The following is a 17,417-nucleotide window of genomic DNA, read 5'->3' as shown; positions in this document are numbered from 1 at the left end:
TGCTGAGCGAGTGAAGATGCGTCTGCATCCACGCACTGGTCACCAGCTGTGCTCGAGGGTGAGAGCAGGCTCATAGTGAGGACTCAGGTTCCTAAAGGAAGGGATGGAACGTCAGAGCTCCCAAAATTTCTCCCCGAAGAACCCGGAGTGTAGAGGAGAATGAACTCATCCCTAACACGCAGGGAGGAAAGTCTTACTTTTACCTTGAAAATTCTTGTGTTGTTTGCATCCTACTCTGTAATATTTGTTTTAACAAAAAACTAATGCCGCAGATTGCCATTAAGTAAATCTGATGCTTCTAGGAGACGCGCTCTGTATTCTTATGACCGAACACACCTCGTGGTGCACACTGCTGTCAGCAAATATCTCCTGGGCACCACTGTGTGCTCGGCACAGAAGGACGCTGATGCCAACCCAGGATTTGTCCTCATGGGGCTTCTGGAGGAGGCCGCCCCCGACTTTGAGAAGCAGAAACAGCTCGGTGGAGAGGATAGGATTGGGGGCAGAGTTTGAAAACTCATGAGAACATTGCCTTAAATGAAGACCATCACAGTCCCATTTTTACTAGCAAAAACTTGGAAACCATCTAAATGTCTAACAGTGGAATGGTTAAACACATACGGAGGGGCCGGCCCCGTGGCCGAGTGGTTAAGTTCTCGCGATCTGCTTCGGCGACCAGGGGTTTTGCTGGTTCAGATCCTGGGCACAGACGTGGCACCGCTCATCGGGCCATGTTGAGGCAGCGTCCCACATGCCACAACTAGAATATACAACTATGTACTGGGGGGATTTGGGGAGAAAAAGCGGAAAAAAAAAATGATTGGCAACAGTTGCCAGCTCAGGTGCCAATCCTTTAAAAAAAACATACGGAACTACCATGTAATGGGGTATATTTAGTTATTTAATAATAAACAAAATCTTTAATGATAAAGGAAAAGGCTTATGATAAAATTTTATGTTAAAAAAAAGGCAGAATGACAAGTGATATATAGTTTGGTCTCGACATGTGAAACACTCAGAGAAAATCCTGTTATAAATGCTCCAAAATGCTAACCTGAGTTCCCTCTGGACGGGAGAATCAAGGGGAATTTCTCTTGTCCTCTCTCTCCCTCATCCTGAATTTTCTGCAATAAGCCCAGATTACTTTTATTCTTCCTCTTATCACTGAATACCACCTATTTGAGTAGGAAAGCTAATGTGCAGCCGTACAGAGGGGCCGGGGCTGGAGATGAACTCAGGGTTGGGGGCTGAAGCCCAGCAGAGGACGTGGCTGAAGGTGTGCATGTGGCACCACCTCCCTAGACGGGAGACTGAAACAAACCCTGCGTGAGTGCTGAGGGGGCCGTGAAGAGAGAGAAGGTGGTTGAGGAGAGTTGTGGGGGGCTGGAGCCTGAGAGCGGGAATGTTAGGGCGACAGGTGGAGAATTCAGGCAGGGTGAAGCCATGGAGGTTAAGGGGCAGAGAGGCTCAAGAAGGAATCCTCAAGAGAGAAACCTTGCCTCCCTCCCAGACCGCGTGGTTGGGTTTAAATGAGATACGTGACTGCCATTAGGTTGACAGGCTTTGCAGTCAAGCCGACTGGTTCACACACCAGTTTCAGGACTATTAGCTAAGGGACCTGGGAAACTGGGCAGTCTCTCTGAACCTCCATTTTCACATCTGTTAAACCGGAGTAACAATCCGACGTCGGGGTACTGTTTGCACTGAATGAGATCATGCACGAAAATAGTTTGCACAGTGCCTGACACGTGTCTGTGCTAACTCGGTGATGGCTGTCATTATTGCTGTTATTATTCTTGTTAATATTAAGGGAAGTGTCTTTGAATGGTGAAGGGATTATTATGAACAGTCTTTAGCTCTTGAAAGAGCTTCTCCTGGTCTTTGGGGCAGACCTTTCTACACTCGGACCTCTGGGATGTTCATCCTGCTTCCCTCTCGTCCACAGCTGTCCCCTCCGCCACCATGAGGAGCATCTTCAAGAGGAACCAGGAGCCCATTGTGGCTCCTGCCACCACCACCGCCACAATGCCAGTCGGGCCCGTGGACAACTCCACCGAGAGTGGGGGTGCTGGGGAGAGCAAGAGCGACGTGTTTGCCCAGATGAAGGAGAAGTTCTTCAATGAGATGAACAAGATCCCCTGTGAGTGTCTCGGGGGCTGAGCGGGGGGCGAGGCTGGAGTTAGGAAGGGCCTTGTGCGCTGGGCTGGGCTGGGCTCTCCCCTAACGTTTAGATTCCAGGCTGGATTATCCGGGGAGCCTCTTCAGGAATGGGTGGGGGGCCTGTAGACTGGCACTAATGAAGGGAACAAGGGGGTTCATGTGCCCCAACCTCCCAGAGCTAAAAAGTTCTTATAACTTAGAAAACTGTCCAAAGATGCAACCAAAAGAAGATGAAAAATTATGAAACAGAAATCCTTCTTCGAGTTTTCCAGTCACACTTGAAATGACTTTATTTTGGAGAGTTGAAAATAAAAGCCCCACTGCTTTCTGAATTCCTGGTGAAGTCTGTGCTGGAGACACCAGGGATCCAGGTGAAGGGAGCCGCCACACGGGTGGGAGCTGGCGCTTCAGCACCACGGAGAGCAGCCCGGGGCCCATCCCCCAAAGATGGAGTCTCACAAAGCCCAGCCTTCTAGGTCCTTAAGGATCGTGGCCTCTGGCTCCGGTCACCCTCTCAAGGCTCTTTCTCCACTTGGGCCTGATAAGGACCCTCCCATCCTCTCCACCATGAGCCGGTTCTCCATAGATCGAACTGGTCAAAACTCAGTACAGCCAAGCTTCTCTCTTCGTCGTGGACCCTGGTCACTGTCTCTCAGGTAGCGGGCTGTGTCCACAAAGGCGGCCGACTAAAGGAAGAGCAAGCTCTTCAGGAAAAGGCACGCACAGCTATGCGGATTACATGCAAACCACTCATAGGCGGTGTTAAAAATGTGGAGTGTGGGCACTTGGGGGTTCAGAGTCTTCACCCATTTTTCCAATGCTGTGGGGTTGGGGGTGGCGAGGCACAGCACGGCTGACCCCGGTCTCCTCTCTGCGGGCAGTACCGCCCTGGGCACTGATTGCCATCGCCGTGGTCGCTGGCCTCCTGCTCCTCACCTGCTGCTTCTGCATCTGCAAGAAGTGCTGCTGCAAGAAGAAGAAGAACAAGAAGGAGAAGGGCAAGGGCATGAAGAACGCCATGAACATGAAGGACATGCGAGGCGGCCAGGTAGGGCTGGGGGGGGACGGGGCCAGGCCGAGGGGTCGGGTAGGGCTAGGGGGGGACGGGGCCAGGCCGAGGGGTCGGGTAGGGCTGGGGGGGGACGGGGCCAGGCCGAGGGGTCGGGTAGGGCTCACTGCGGGGAGGGATGGGGCCAGGCCGAGGGGTCGGGTAGGGCTCACTGTGGGGGGGGACGGGGCCAGGCCGAGGGGTCGGGTAGGGCTCACTGTGGGGAGGGACGGGGGCCGCCTTCCTGAGGCTGAAAGGTGAAGCAAAGGCCTCTCGTCTCCGCAGCCAAACTGCCCCCCTCCCCCTTAGAAGCCCACACACTCTCCCTGTTGGCTCCGCCTCTCGTGTAACCTATAAAGTCGTCTGCCCGTCACTGGTGGGCAGGGCACTTACTTAGGGTTTGCAGAGACTCATCCTTGAGAAGACAGGGGAGAGAACAATATGTTGACCCTGAAAGAGGCTGTTTGCACAAAGTGCTGGGAAGAGAGACCCTCACCCACCAGGAAGTCACCCCTGGAGTGCCCTGTTCTCCTGCCAGAGGGGACTGGGGAGCGATGCCTCACTGGGGGCATCCAGCCGGGGGTGCAGAGTTGGATGAGGTGGAAGAACGGTCCTGAGGCACCGAGACGGGGCCAGCGGAGTCCCTCTCGAGTCACATGAACACTCTGTTTCTTTACCCCTGTCTTTTGGGGTCGGTCAGCCTGCAAATGTCCCTGATACACAAGTGTCTCTTTGTGCGATTCAGAGGCCCCCGTGTGCTTCGTTTTCCCCACGTTGGTTCTGAAGAATCTCTTGCTCAAGGAATCAATATGGAGGATGGAAGGAGGGCCTGGTCTCAAGAAGTCAGCCAGGGCTCGCAGTGGCTTTGAGTACTTGTGCGTGTGTGCACATGCCTGTGTGTGTGTGAATGTTTGGGGGGCCCAGGAGGAACCTGCAGTGGGGTGGGGGCCCCAGAACCCCTTGGGTGCAGCCCAGGCTGCTCTCACCAAGTGGCTGTGATTCGGGCTGGGCGCAGCTGCAGGACTTTCTCTGACGTCACTTTCTTCCTTCTCTTCCCCTCTGCGGGCTCGCCCTGCTCCCGGTGCATCTGGACGGCTCTCCTGGTATGTCTGGCGGGGGGGTGGGGTGGGGGGGCGTCTGAGCTGGGGGAGGCCTGGGGAGGGGGCTGACAGGGGACGCCTGCAGAGCATGTGGCGCCGTGCCTGGCCTCATAGTGCTGTGCCCGGCAGGGAGAGAGGCCCCCCAAAACTGGAGCCATGTCTTCCAAACACAGGCTGGGGCTCTGAGGGGCGGTGGGCACACGAGGCCGTTGGAGGGTCCCCAGGCCAGGCTGTGCTGTTCTCCTATCTTAGCCCGTCCCTCCTCGCCCCCAGCCCCCGCAGGACGATGATGACGCAGAGACGGGCCTGACGGAGGGAGAAGGGGAAGGAGAGGAGGAGAAGGAGCCGGAGAACCTGGGCAAGCTGCAGTTCTCCCTGGACTACGACTTCCAGGCCAACCAGGTGTGCGGGCGGGGCTGGGAGGGGCGGGGGGGGGGGGAACGGGGTGGGGGGAGAGTGGGCAGCTGGGGGGAGGGGATGCAAACGGCTCCCCTGGGTCCTGTGGGCACCGCTGCTTTCCACCGAGCGGGGCAGCCTGGAAGCCACAGGGCGTGTGCCCCTGGACATCAACTCTGGACAGTGGCTGTGCTGTTCTCCTGCCTCCCACCTCTGGGTAGATCAGCTGCCTTCTCCACTTCAGTCTCCCCAAATGTCATCCCACTGCCTGGGACGGAGATGGAGACCTATCCCCGGCTCTAGCACCGGCTTGGCTCCCCAATCCCCAGCTGCCCAGCTCTGGGGCAGGATCGGTGGGTGCTGGTCCTGGGTCAGGTCCAGTGTTGGCACCGTCCTGAGACTCAGGTCCCTCCCTCTCTCTCCACAGCTCACCGTCGGTGTCCTGCAGGCTGCGGAATTGCCCGCCCTGGACATGGGGGGCACCTCAGACCCTTACGTCAAAGTCTTCCTCCTTCCAGACAAGAAGAAAAAATATGAGACCAAAGTCCACCGGAAAACCCTGAACCCTGCCTTCAATGAAACCTTCACCTTCAAGGTGAGGTGGCTGGGAGGGTGACGCCAGCGCCTCCCGGAGCCCAGGTCCTTAGCTGCTGCCGGGGCCCCGGAACTGGCTCAGTCGGGAACAACAGCAGGCCGGGCTGTGGGCCTCTGGAGCATTGGGACCCCCCTTCTCACCCTCTGCTTCCCCAGAGCCCGGGGCCTGCTCTTTACAGACGCATCGGGAGTCCTGCAGCCACGGGGTAGAGCCCGGGCCGGGAGCCTGTGCACGGCAGCCCGTGGAGGTGCACGAGTTGCTCTGACCTCTTCTGACCCCACTGTGCCCTGCAGGTGCCGTACCAGGAGCTGGGGGGCAAAACCCTGGTGATGGCCATCTACGACTTTGACCGCTTCTCCAAACACGACATCATCGGGGAGGTGAAGGTGCCCATGAACACGGTGGACCTGGGCCAGCCCATCGAGGAGTGGAGGGACCTGCAGGGCGGGGAGAAGGAGGAGGTGAGCCACCCGGCCCGGCAGGCGGATGGCAAACAGAGAGAGCCCGTGACTTTAGAGTCAGGCCACCAGGGTTGGGATCCCAGCTGAGTGACCCCAGGCACGTCCTTTATTCCCTTCTGTAGTCTCTGTCAGATAGGGAGACACTCTGGCGTCTGAGGGTCTGGCATCTGGTGGGTGTCAGCACCTCGCAGGCGCTGAGATAAGGGAGAACCATCGTCACTGTTACTCTTAAGAGTCTGCTGTCACTTAGGGCCAGTGATTCATGACTCAGTGCCTCAGTTTACCCACAAGGAAAGCCCACATTTAGTCTAAAGGATTCTCAGCATGTGGCTTGTCCTCCCAGCAACTGCTACAGCTTTCATTCACTTATTCATCTATTGAGCACCAACTGTGTACCAAATATTCCGTTGTAGCCACTGCCCCTTGCCAGCATCGGTCATCTGTCTCAGCCAAGCCGTGCTATGTGCCCAGCACAGGACCAGGCGGTGACGGAGGGGCGGGAATACACACTTAGGACGGCCTTCCCCTTGGGGCTCACGCCGTCTGGGAGGAAGGGTGGCACACCTGAACTGGGGTGTCGTGGGATGGTCAGTGTTGGCCCGAGGGGCCCGTCCCTGGGGAGCTTTCACCCTGTGGCCTGGTGTTGGCAGGGATCTCAGGTGCCCCCGGTGCTACATTGCTGTGGGACTTCCAGCAAGTCTCTGAACCTCAGTCTCCGGGTCACAAAGCATCCTCACTCCATCTACACAACAGTGGCAGTGACAGTGACATTAGGAAAGGGACGCGAAGGGCTTTAACAGCACAGGTCACTGCAGGTCGAGTGGCTGCAGGAGCCGCCTGGGTGGGGGGCGACGGGGGAGGCTCCGCGGCACGCAGTCTCCCGGAGCCCTCGGCTCCCTCTCCTCGTCCTCTCGCACCTGCCTGGGCCTGGGGCGGGAGCTGGACATACCCCACACCCGCCCGGATGCCCCCCTCCCCCAGCGTCACTGCCTGTCCTCTGCTCCACGCCTGTTGGCATCCCGAGGCCGCGGCCCCCGCGGGGCCACCAGTACCCTCAGGGCTTCGCTGACCTGAGCCCGAGGCCCGAGGTCAGATGCTGAGAGACCTCGACCACCACAGGCGTGGGGCCTGGGCCTTGCTAGTCCCCGCCAGACGGGGGTCAGCCATGCCGGAGGCAGGGGACAGCTCAGATGACCCAGGTCCCCCCTGTCCCCCATCAGCCGGAGAAGCTGGGCGACATCTGCACCTCCCTGCGCTACGTGCCCACGGCCGGGAAGCTCACCGTCTGCATCCTGGAGGCCAAGAACCTCAAGAAGATGGACGTGGGCGGCCTTTCAGGTGCGTGCAGGGCTGCCGGCTGCCGTTAGGTGGCAGCAGCGAGCCGGCCGCCGCCCGAGCCTGTCAGCAGGGACCTCCTGCGGGGGGCGGAGGTGGGGTGGGGGGACACGCAGGATGCCGCGGAGGGCGGCCGCGGAGCAGGGGCGGCCTGGTCTCTGAGGGCCCCCTGCCCCCCATTCCGGGCTGCCTGCTCCATGCTCTCTGGCTGCGCCCTAGGGGCCACGGAAGAAAGGATACGAGCATTTCACCCCCAGATGAGTCCGTGGCTGAGGGGTCCACTTCTCCGCGGAAGCGTAGGGAGTGGACAGGGCCCGTCCTTCCACACCCGGACACCTCGCCGCGAGAGGCTCTTCGGCTGACCCAGGGTGGGGAGCTGGCGGAAGGGAGCGCTCCGAGTGGGATTGGGCCCGGCCAGGGTTTCGGGGGACAATGGGGCACGCTGCCTCTGCTGTACCACCCTGAGAATCAGCCCTGGGTATGGGCTCCAGGTAGCAGTTCTTGCTGTAGCCCAGCTCTGTCACCCCCCCCCCCAACCCCGCTCCCCGCGTGTGACCTCGGGGGGATGGTTTCTCGTGAGCAAGGTCAGGGGGACTGGATTGGCTCCGGGATGGCGGGTGCCTGCCATGTCTGCGGCCCTCCTCTGTCCGCTGCCGAGGGCAGACACGCCAAAGCCACCCATGTTCCCTCTCACCAAGGCCCGACTCTGGCTCAGGAAGGTCCCCAGCATGGTGCTCCAGACAGCCACACCCCCTCGGCCAGAGGTGGTCCCTGAGGCGACGCCTTTGTGCTGCTCCTGAACTAGATGCCCCCCGGCCGTCCTTGGACTCAGCGGCCTGGAGCGCAGAGCTTCTGGGGGCCTGGGCTCCACGCGCGGGGGCTCCAGGCAGACGGTGCCTGCTCCAGGGGCGGGCGCTAAGGCTGCCCCTGTGGGCCTGGATTCCCTCCGTGCAGACCCCTACGTGAAGATCCACCTGATGCAGAACGGCAAGAGGCTCAAGAAGAAGAAGACGACGGTGAAGAAGAAGACCCTGAACCCGTACTTCAATGAGTCCTTCAGCTTTGAGATCCCCTTTGAGCAGATCCAGGTGCTCGGGCCGTGGGCCGCTCGCGTGGGGCTCGGGAGGGGGAACGGCTTGCGGTGGGGGCCTGGGCTCCACATGCTGCCTGGGCTCCTTCCCAGGGCCTCTGCCAAGCCCCCGCTTTTCTGGGGAGACCACGAACTATCCCGAACAATCCTGCCAGTCACTCCTTTAGGACACGGAGGTACGCGGTGGTGCGGGAGCACTGCTGCCCCATCCGGCTCCTGAGGCCTGCTCCCTGCTACCCATCATCCTTCCCTCCTCCCTCATCCTTCCCTCCTTCTCCCTCATCCTCCCCACCTTCTCCCTCATCCTCCCCACCTTCTCCCTCATCCTTCCCTCCTCCCTCATCCTTCCCTCCTTCTCCCTCATCCTCCCCACCTTCTCCCTCATCCTCCCCACCTTCTCCCTCATCCTTCCCTCCTCCCTCATCCTTCCCTCCTTCTCCCTCATCCTTCCCTCCTCCCTCATCCTTCCCTCCTTCTCCCTCATCCTTCCCTCCTTCTCCCTCATCCTTCCCTCCTCCTCCCTCATCCTTCCCTCCTTCTCCCTCATCCTCCCCACCTTCTCCCTCATCCTCCCCACCTTCTCCCTCATCCTTCCCTCCTCCCTCATCCTTCCCTCCTTCTCCCTCATCCTTCCCTCCTCCCTCATCCTTCCCTTCTCCCTCATCCTTCCCTTCTCCCTCATCCTTCCCTCCTCCCTCATCCTTCCCTCCTTCTCCCTCATCCTTCCCTCCTTCTCCCTCATCCTTCCCTCCTTCTCCCTCATCCTCCCCACCTTCTCCCTCATCCTCCCCACCTTCTCCCTCATCCTTCCCTCCTCCCTCATCCTTCCCTCCTCCTCCCTCATCCTTCCCTCCTTCTCCCTCATCCTTCCCTCCTCCCTCATCCTTCCCTTCTCCCTCATCCTTCCCTCCTTCTCCCTCATCCTTCCCTTCTCCCTCATCCTTCCCTCCTTCTCCCTCATCCTTCCCTCCTTCTCCCTCATCCTCCCCACCTTCTCCCTCATCCTTCCCTCCTCCCTCATCCTTCCCTCCTCCTCCCTCATCCTTCCCTCCTTCTCCCTCATCCTTCCCTCCTTCTCCCTCATCCTTCCCTCCTTCTCCCTCATCCTTCCCTCCTTCTCCCTCATCCTTCCCTCCTCCCTCATCCTTCCCTCCTCCTCCCTCATCCTTCCCTCCTTCTCCCTCATCCTTCCCTTCTTCTCCCTCATCCTTCCCTCCTTCTCCCTCATCCTTCCCTTCTTCGCCCTCCATGCTTCTGTCCTCTCACCAGCACTTCTGTGAGTTGGGGTGAGTTGAGGTGGGGTCCTCTTGGCATGAGTGGATCTGAACCTGCAGGACAATATGCCCGGTGGCCGTCTGGGCAGGGAGTCATGGTGATGGGTGGAGGATCCCCTTGGAGCCTTGGTCTCTCCCTCTTGTGGTGAGCTGCCCCCTCCTCCCCTTCTGTTCCCCAGGAGGGCTGTGGGGCACGGGTGCTGAGGGGATCTTCAGGGTTCGTGCTGTCATCTGTAGAGAATTCTTGAAGGGAGCAGTGTTTCCCTTGAAGGCTCAGCGATAATGTTGGGCCAAGAAAAGTCCTGGTTATGGAGAACTTAAGACAGACGTGAAGGGTACTGGCCTGGGCATGTCAGCTTGGAACATCCCTAAAACCAATGCACTGATCTTCTCTCAGTCCCCGCCCAGCCAAACCGGCTCTGTCTGAACTCTGTTTCCGATGAATGGTCTCACCATCCACGCAGCTGCCCGAGTCAGCACCGGGGCGACATCTTAGACCTCCCCCCCCACCCCCGCCCTTTGTCCTTTCTTGTTTATCAAGACGCTCTGCTCAGCATTTCCTAATGCTGGGTGCTGAGAGACAGATGTGTCAGTCACGGTCCTTGCTCTCAAGGACCTCGCGGTCAGGAGGGGGAGCGGTGAACACCGCGGTGCAGGGAGCAGAGGACTGTGGCCAGTTCAGGCGAGGCTTCCGGAGTGAGCTTGATCCTAAGGGATGAGACTGAATTGGCTGCATCCAGGAGGGAGAAGGGTGCTGACTGTCCCCTTGGCCAGTGCAGCTGATGACCAAGTCCTCTTGGTTCTGCCCCGATCACCTCTCCCGTCTGGCCCCTGCTTCCCCTGCTGTGGTTCAGGAATTCGGTGCCCGTCCTCCTAGTGCCCTGCCCCGGCCTGTCTCCCGGCCGTTGGTCCCTCCACCTCCCTGCATCTTCCACCTCCATGCCAGGTCCTGTTCTGAAGTATCTGTGCCCTCTCCCTCTCCGAAGCCTTCAGCACGCCCCACCGCGGGCCTGAAGGAGAAAGTGCACACTCCTTAGCTGACCCCAGCCCACCCTCCCGGCCTCACTTGTGCTTCATGGCTTCTCAGCTCTCAGTAACACTGGACCTGCACTCACGTGTCTATGCCTCTGCCCAGGCCAGTCTTCCTTCCTGGATCCTCTTCTCTCCACCTGGAGAAACCCTCAGCCTGTACCTCCCAGTTCACATGTCACCTCTTCCCTGAAGCCTTTCCTGATAGACCCGGGCAGGATTGTCACTTCCTCTCAGTTCCCATAATACCTGTGCTTACCTCCCTAGCACAACCTTTATCTTTTGTTTTGTAAGTTTTTGAATATGTGTCCACTGCTTCCCTTAGAGGGAAATTCATCTTCTCGCTTCCTCACCGCCCTCCGCTCCTGAGCGCTCAGCACGGAGCCCGGAGAACAGTCCATGCGCGGTAAACGCCAGTTGGTAGAAACGAGGTTGTTCTGAAAGGCGTGGCCTCTGCCTCCCGTGGGTTGAGGCTTCGTCGGAGCCAGAGGTGGAGGCAGGGAGCCCCGGAGGAGAGGCTGAGGGAGGGGAGGTTTGGTCACAGGACCCTGTCTTCACCTGCTGACTCCCTCCCTCCCTTGTCGCCCCGCAGAAGGTCCAGGTGGTGGTCACCGTGCTGGACTATGACAAGCTGGGCAAGAACGAAGCCATTGGCAAGATCTTTGTGGGCAGCAACGCCACGGGCACAGAGCTGCGGCACTGGTCCGACATGCTGGCCAACCCCCGGAGGCCCATCGCCCAGTGGCACTCCCTCAAGCCTGAGGAGGAGGTGGACGCGCTTCTGGGCAAGAACAAGTAGGCAGGACACCGGCACAGACACGGACGAGATCAGAGCTATCAATACCTCAGTTGTGCAACCGTAGAGGTTTCCTTTCTCATTTGTTGTGGTTGTTCCTTGTTTTTCCTTCCTTTTTCTCTTTTTAAAGACAAACTTCCCTATGATGGCTGTGTGAGGAGAGTCCCCTAAGAGGTGAAAGAGAAGCCTGGCTCTTGTCATCGCCACGGGAGCTGTCCTTGCTGCATGCCCCATCAGGTTCCCCTCGCCCTTTTGAAGCTTCACTGAAGCCTCACCCTGAGTGAAGCCCTCTTTTGGCAGAAAGTCACAGCACTTCCTGTGCTTTGAATGTTCTGGACCAACAAAATGGCAGCACTTCCTGTTTCCTGGCAGGAAGGGCGACACAGTGGCCAGTGATCCGCATGCATGTGTGTTTGTGTGTGTGTGTGTGTGTGTGTGAGCATCTCTCTGCACCCCTGGAATGAGCCAAGGACAGAGAAGTTGTGTCCCCAAAGAGAAGGCTCTTCGGGGGCCCTGACATGAAGAGAAGGCCACCGTCGGAGTGGGAGATCTTCTGTCAACTTGTGGAGAGAGCTGAGTCCTGCTCAGATGCCAGGAGCTCCTGTGCTCCTCATGGGGGCTATTTGGGAGGCAAGATGTGGTGCCTGGATTTGTCCAGAACTAGGACCAAACCCCTGATGCCACCATAGACGTCCTCCTTTCAGTCATGGTTTCCCCACAAGTATGGCTCCAGGACATTTGTGGATGTGAACTAGTCACTAGGTTGGTCAGACTTTAACAGGAACTGTCAGTCCTGGGACCTCCCTCTTGTTGACAGTTAAATCAAACTATGAAGAAACAGAAGATCCACCACCCAGAAAGACCAAAATGAATCTGCTGGGTCTTCGCCCCTTCCAGTGGGAAACACAGACGCTTTCTCCCTTTCCAGAATGTAAGCATTTCTTTCCCATCGTGCTTTCGCTTCTGTTTCCTCTTTTAATCTAAGTGAATCAACGCTGTCTGAAGACACGTTATCTGTACAGAGCCAGAGAACTTTAGAAGGAAGGTTTAAATGTTCTTAGTTCTCCTGAGGTCCAGGTAAGAAGGGGGAGGACGCGGCCAGACGGCAGAGACTTCCTGGGTGAGCTAGAGGGGAGCCCTGAGATCCGCAGCTCCCGCTCCTCTGCCCTCCCTGCCAGCTGGAAGGAGGCCCCACCCCAGCACTCTGTAGGAGGCCTCCCTCTCTGAATCCCAAGAAGCAGGGCATCCGTTCCAAACGGGTGACGGAGGACGCCTGCTGGGCTTTCTACCCTGTGCTCAGTTGTGTCCCATTCCCTGTTCACCTTTCAGCCCCAGCATTGATAAAAAGCCATATATGTGTTAGTCAAGTTTGCACTGAGTCCCCCTCCAAACCTTCAGCCTGGGCAAGAGAGTCAGCCCCACATGGTCAGAGGCCAGCCCCTCTTCCTGTGGCCCGTTCCTCCCGTTCCTGCATCCCGTCCTTCAGCCTCTCTCTTCCATCCTTGGAGCCCTCAGCCCCCTGCCATTTCTTCACCTCGGAATTCTCACGGCTTCCCGAGAAGCCTGGAGATCTCTCCCTTTCCCAGCAAAAATGGTGGCACTTCCTGTCCTGCCCCATCTGGGCCACCTCAGCTTCCTGTAGGCACCTGACACAGAGGGACAGTGTTGGAGAGAATCAGGCTTTGAGGATCCAGCATGGAGAAGGTGCACAGTGTGTTTTTATTTCACTAAAAGAAAGGAGATGGGTTTTTTGTGTTTGCTTTGCCATGTTTTTTGGCTGGAGTGGCGGTGAGGGAGCCCCTCTGCTAGACACAGACTGGGAGGCAGGGCCCAGCCTGGCTCCTCTCTCAGAGACCCTTCTCCTTCTTGCTGGTGGCCCTGGGCTCCGGGGAAGCTATTTTCTGTGGACACTGTGTGTGTGTGTATTTGATGGTGAGAAGGTAGGGCTCTGACAAGGACCATGTGCTTTGCTCCCTGGGACCAGAGCTGTGGTCATGGGGGAGGTTGTAGGACAATAGGGTGCCTTCAGAATCTGGGTGACTGCAGAGTAGGACATCCTGTTATGGACGTCAGAAGTCACTGGACTCTTCTCCCATCCCCAGAGCTGTGGGATTTTGGTGCTTTCTCAGGTTCTCTCTCCCCACACTCATTCTCCTCACCATACCCCACACCCCTTGTTCATAGACCCTCCCTGTCAGTCTCACCCCCTCCAGCTTCATTCTTTTGCCCTTTCCCAATCCACCTATCACCCGGGGTTCTTCTCTGCCCGTGAACCTCGTTTGGCCCGTCTGGAGCCCAGGATTTGCCACTCTTCTGACAGGAAGGAAAGGAAATGGTAGGCACCTCTGGTGGTTGGATGTCCACATGCCTGGAGACAGGAGCTGGATTCTGTTACTCTGGGCCCCCCTCTGGTGAGCAGTCTTGAGGGTGGGGACAGGTTGGGAGGAACTGAGTGTTGGCACTAGTATAGAGCCAGGGAGATACCTGAGTGTGAGGAGGTTCTGGCTGGTCCTGGGATGGGACCTTGGCCCAGATGAGCCACGCTAGCAGAAGGCATCCATCCAGGTCCACGAGCTAGGCAAGGCCACACTTATGCTTGGATGTTTCCTCCACCTGAGGGCTGATTTACCCAAACCAGTGAGCATCCCGTGAACCCTCACTGCCATGCAGGTTGGGGTGCTGGGGTGTAGGCCCTGAGAAGGATAGTTAGGGTCTGGCTAGTGAGGGGCTCTGGAGGCCTCTGGGGCTGTGAGTTCTCACTCTCAAAGTCTATTCCAGAGAGAGGAAGGTGGTATAGACGTGACTTTTTACAAAGAGACTGAGGCTATGAAAACCCAAACGAATCCCACCGAGAAATGGGGGGTGAGACCAGGAAGCTGCCTTCTCCTTGCTCCTTGAATGACTGTTCCAGAAGGGAAACCGACTGCCAGAGCCACAGGCGGGTTCTTGGACTGTGGAAGTGGAAGCTGAGGCTGGGGCAGGCTGTGGAAAGAGCACTGGGGCAGCCGGGACAGTGTATGAGTGGACCCTCAGCTGGGGATGGGGCCACAGGGATGAGACCTCAGTCTCAGGCCCTGGCCATGTCCTCCCGGGAACCACACGTAGCTTGTGTTTCTGCAGACGCAGTTTGGGCTGATTTGCTGGCCCAGGGCTCCAGCGAGAGAGAAGACAAGTAAAACCCGCTGTGGACCTGCCTCCGTGAGGGGGCGTGTGCAATGAGCAGAGGGGTTGAGAAGCCCCCCATGGTCGGGAGTGAGCGAGCTCATGTCCCTTGATGTCCTCACCCACCCTTAGAGACAGACATGGTCGCTGCCCGGAAAGGGAGGATGAGATTGAGCCAGGAGCTGCCCTCCGACCCTCTGTGCTGTCCCCACTTCAGCCTCAGGCTGGGGGCCTTTTCTCAGGGCCCTGGGTGGTGGCAGATGGGGGCGAGACCCAAGACCTGATCTTGGTGGCCCAGAGCCCCATGTCATGGCTGCCAGATTGACAAATAGGAATGCGGGATGCCAGTGAAATCTGAATTTCAGATAAACAGCACATAATTTTAAAGAATAGTGAGTCCCAGGCGACGTGTGGGACATTCTGTACTAAAAGGACTGTTGTTTACCTGAAATTCAAGTGGAACCGACCATCCTGGGTTTCCTCTGGCAAGCCTGTCCTACCGGCCACTTCTGCCTACTCCCCCTCAGTCGCAGGGGGCCGGAGACGGGACACCAGGATTTTACTTAACCTGTTTTTTGGGCTGCAATATCGAGGAGGGGACACTGTGACTTGAAGACACATGAAGATACTTTATTTTTTAAGCAACAAAAAACCAAGAACCTTCTGAAGCCATTTGAGCCTCATCCGACCCCTCCCTGTGTGTTTAGTTATAGACAAGTGAAGGCAGTTCTCTATAAACACACGAACCCGATCGTGCTGACTCGAGATGCATGTCTCTAACTTCTGTAAATAGCCGCATGGCAATGCTCAGAGTGCCCTACTCCCCAGCCCCAAACCCATTTTACACAACTCTTGAGGCTGCTCCTTCGATTTTTTGTCGTGTAAAGTCTTTGTCCCTCAGCCCCACCCCAGCCTCACCCCATCGGGACCCACCGTGGGAGCCCTTGGCTGAGGGGAGTGGGTTTCCGGCTCGGACGCCAGCCCTGCCGTTGGGGATGCTTGAGGACCGCTGGCGCCCTGAAGGCCAGTCCCCATCTTCTGCCGTCCGTCCGTCTGCAGAGTCGACCTTCGGTGCACCGCGCGGTGTCCAGCCTGGCGTCTGGTGTCCCGGTAGCTTCTGTGTCCTGTGTGTGTGTGTGGTGTGCCCCTTCCTCACACTGTTTGAATTAACTGAAAAGCCATAAAGGGGCCTCCTGCTGGAGATGGCCCTCGGGTCCTGCCAGGATCCCCCACTCCCTCTGACTGGCTCCCCACAGAACACTCGTGAAGGGCTCACCTGTCACCTCTCCTGCTCCCTCAGCCCCATGTCCTGAGGACGGTGGCGTCCAGGGCTTCTGGTGGGGCCTCAGGAGATGTCCCCGGCTGGCCCTGCCCAAGTGGGCTCCCTCCACAACTCCTTCTCCAGCCTCTGTGGACGGGGCGATGGTGGGGCCCCCACCTTCAGAGACCTTTCCTGGGGGCCCTGTGGAAGTGACCCCGATTTTCAGGAGCAGCCAGGCGCAGCTCAGCCTGTGGCCAGGCCCTTTCCCCCCTGGGGCTGACAGAACAGCTCGCTGACCTAACACTATGGGGCCAGGGATTGTGGGTGGCAGTGGGGGCTCCTGGGGGAGCTGGGGGCACGGTGGGTGGAGCTCTCCCTGCAGCGTCATCCTGCAGTCTGACAGAGAGCACCCCAAGGGCGGGTGGGGGCTGCTTGGCTCCTCCAAGGGCGGGGGTCAGGAGCCTCAGGGCAGAGACACCCGTAGGCCCTCCTGTGGCTCCCAGAGCAGCCCCAGTGAGGCACGGCCCGCCGTGGTCGAGAGGTGGGGAGGGGGTAGCTGGGGCTCCCAAGGTCCCAAGTCATCGTATGGAACCAACAGGGAAGAGCAGCTCCCAGCCCGCAGCCGCTGGCAGCCGAGTGGGAACGACCCAGGAGGCCTCGGGCACGGCAAGGGTGGTGAGCACGAGGAAGGAGGGACGCGAGGGCAGGGTGTGCCCGACAGGCCGAGCGGCGAGGTGGGCTCTGCCCTTATGAGCCGCGACGCAGGAGCACATGGAAGCCCCAGTGATCTTTGTGCCGCGCCGCAGAAGGGGGAGGCAGAGGGACCGGCGCGCGGGCTGGCATCAGGTGCTTACAGGGCTGGGAGATGCTGTCCTCCCTCCAGCTCTCTGGGACCCCCCCCTCCACACCCCCGGCAGAGACAGCCACGAGGCGAGAACTGCGGTCCTGGCTGGTGAGCACGGAGCAGGTGCCGGGCTGGGGTGCTCCATCCGCCCTCCTCACCGTCAGGGCTCCTCCCGTCTGAGGCCTGGACTTGCTGCTTTCTGGAATCCCTGAGATCTGAAATCTTCAAAGCCAGGTCACCCCCGGTTGCACGCCCCACCAGGAGCCCTGCCTCTGTCTTCGTGGGAAGGACACACGTGCAGGCCTCCCTGCCCCGCCCCCTATGCTTGGCAATGCGCTCCCGCCCCTCATGTGGACTCTGTTGCTCTTGTCTGATGTCTTGTCGAATTGTTATTTTGTAATGAGCTGCGTCTCCTTATTAAAGAAATGAGCTGAAAGAAATCCGGGGGCGGGGGGCGTCTCTGGTTGTGGGGGCTGGGCTGGGGGAGGGACAGGCAGGAGGGTCAGCATGGTGGGTGAGGGGGGCGGCTGGCTCTGAGGCTCTGGCCTCACAAGGGGCCTGAGGCCAATCCTCTTCTTGGGGTGGGGAGACCAGACGGGCACGCATCCCCATGTGCTTCTCTGGGGCATGGGCGGTGGTGCTGGGAGCGTCCTCTGGGAGGCTGGGGGTGGACCAGCTTCTTGAGTCCTCCAGTAGAGCTGGGCCGCGGAACGGCCAGCGTCTGAGCCCAGGGATGGGGAGGCTGGCCGGGGGTACGGCAGTTTGACAAGTGAGAATTTCTGCAAAGTCCTCAGTTGCCCCACTGCAACCACCTTCGAATATCTTTGACTTCTGAGGAGAGACGTTAGGGCGTCAGCATTTTTAAG

At 58.6% G+C, this 17,417-nt stretch overlaps 1 protein-coding gene and 2 long non-coding RNA genes across 12 annotated transcripts in view; 1 reads left to right on the top strand and 2 right to left on the bottom strand.

Annotated features, from left to right (window-relative positions):
* SYT2 (synaptotagmin 2) overlaps positions 1-16,991 on the top strand; it is a 105,205-nt gene extending 88,214 nt beyond the window's left edge. For 5 of the 10 annotated variants that reach the window (XM_070255920.1, XM_070255917.1, XM_023632656.2 and 2 more), the window contains exons 2-9: positions 1,946-2,140; positions 3,042-3,208; positions 4,591-4,710; positions 5,132-5,299; positions 5,593-5,760; positions 6,981-7,098; positions 8,050-8,183; positions 11,081-16,991. In XM_070255920.1, the coding sequence (XP_070112021.1) occupies positions 1,963-2,140; positions 3,042-3,208; positions 4,591-4,710; positions 5,132-5,299; positions 5,593-5,760; positions 6,981-7,098; positions 8,050-8,183; positions 11,081-11,287 (1,260 nt within the window). In that variant the 5' untranslated portion in view covers positions 1,946-1,962 and the 3' untranslated portion in view covers positions 11,288-16,991. Of the gene's footprint in view, positions 1-1,945; positions 2,141-3,041; positions 3,209-4,581; positions 4,711-5,131; positions 5,300-5,592; positions 5,761-6,980; positions 7,099-8,049; positions 8,184-11,080 lie in introns of all 10 variants that reach the window. The other 5 variants (XM_023632654.2, XM_070255916.1, XM_023632653.2 and 2 more) reach the window with 1 other exon arrangement.
* LOC111771331 (uncharacterized) lies at positions 2,419-3,095 on the bottom strand. Its single transcript, XR_002805107.2, has 2 exons — positions 2,967-3,095; positions 2,419-2,846 (listed from the first exon to the last, which is right to left on the bottom strand). It is a non-coding gene; the product is annotated as an uncharacterized lncRNA (long non-coding RNA).
* LOC138921580 (uncharacterized) lies at positions 5,103-6,502 on the bottom strand. The gene is made up of 3 exons (XR_011434256.1): positions 6,325-6,502; positions 5,602-5,736; positions 5,103-5,215 (listed from the first exon to the last, which is right to left on the bottom strand). It is a non-coding gene; the product is annotated as an uncharacterized lncRNA (long non-coding RNA).
* Positions 16,992-17,417: the final 426 nt, after the last annotated feature.

This window comes from Equus caballus, chromosome 30 (genome assembly GCF_041296265.1).
Source record: "Equus caballus isolate H_3958 breed thoroughbred chromosome 30, TB-T2T, whole genome shotgun sequence".
NCBI classification, from domain to species: domain Eukaryota; kingdom Metazoa; phylum Chordata; class Mammalia; order Perissodactyla; family Equidae; genus Equus; species Equus caballus.
Note: the sequence above shows the minus strand (reverse complement) of the source record. Positions and strands in the feature narration are given on the sequence as shown.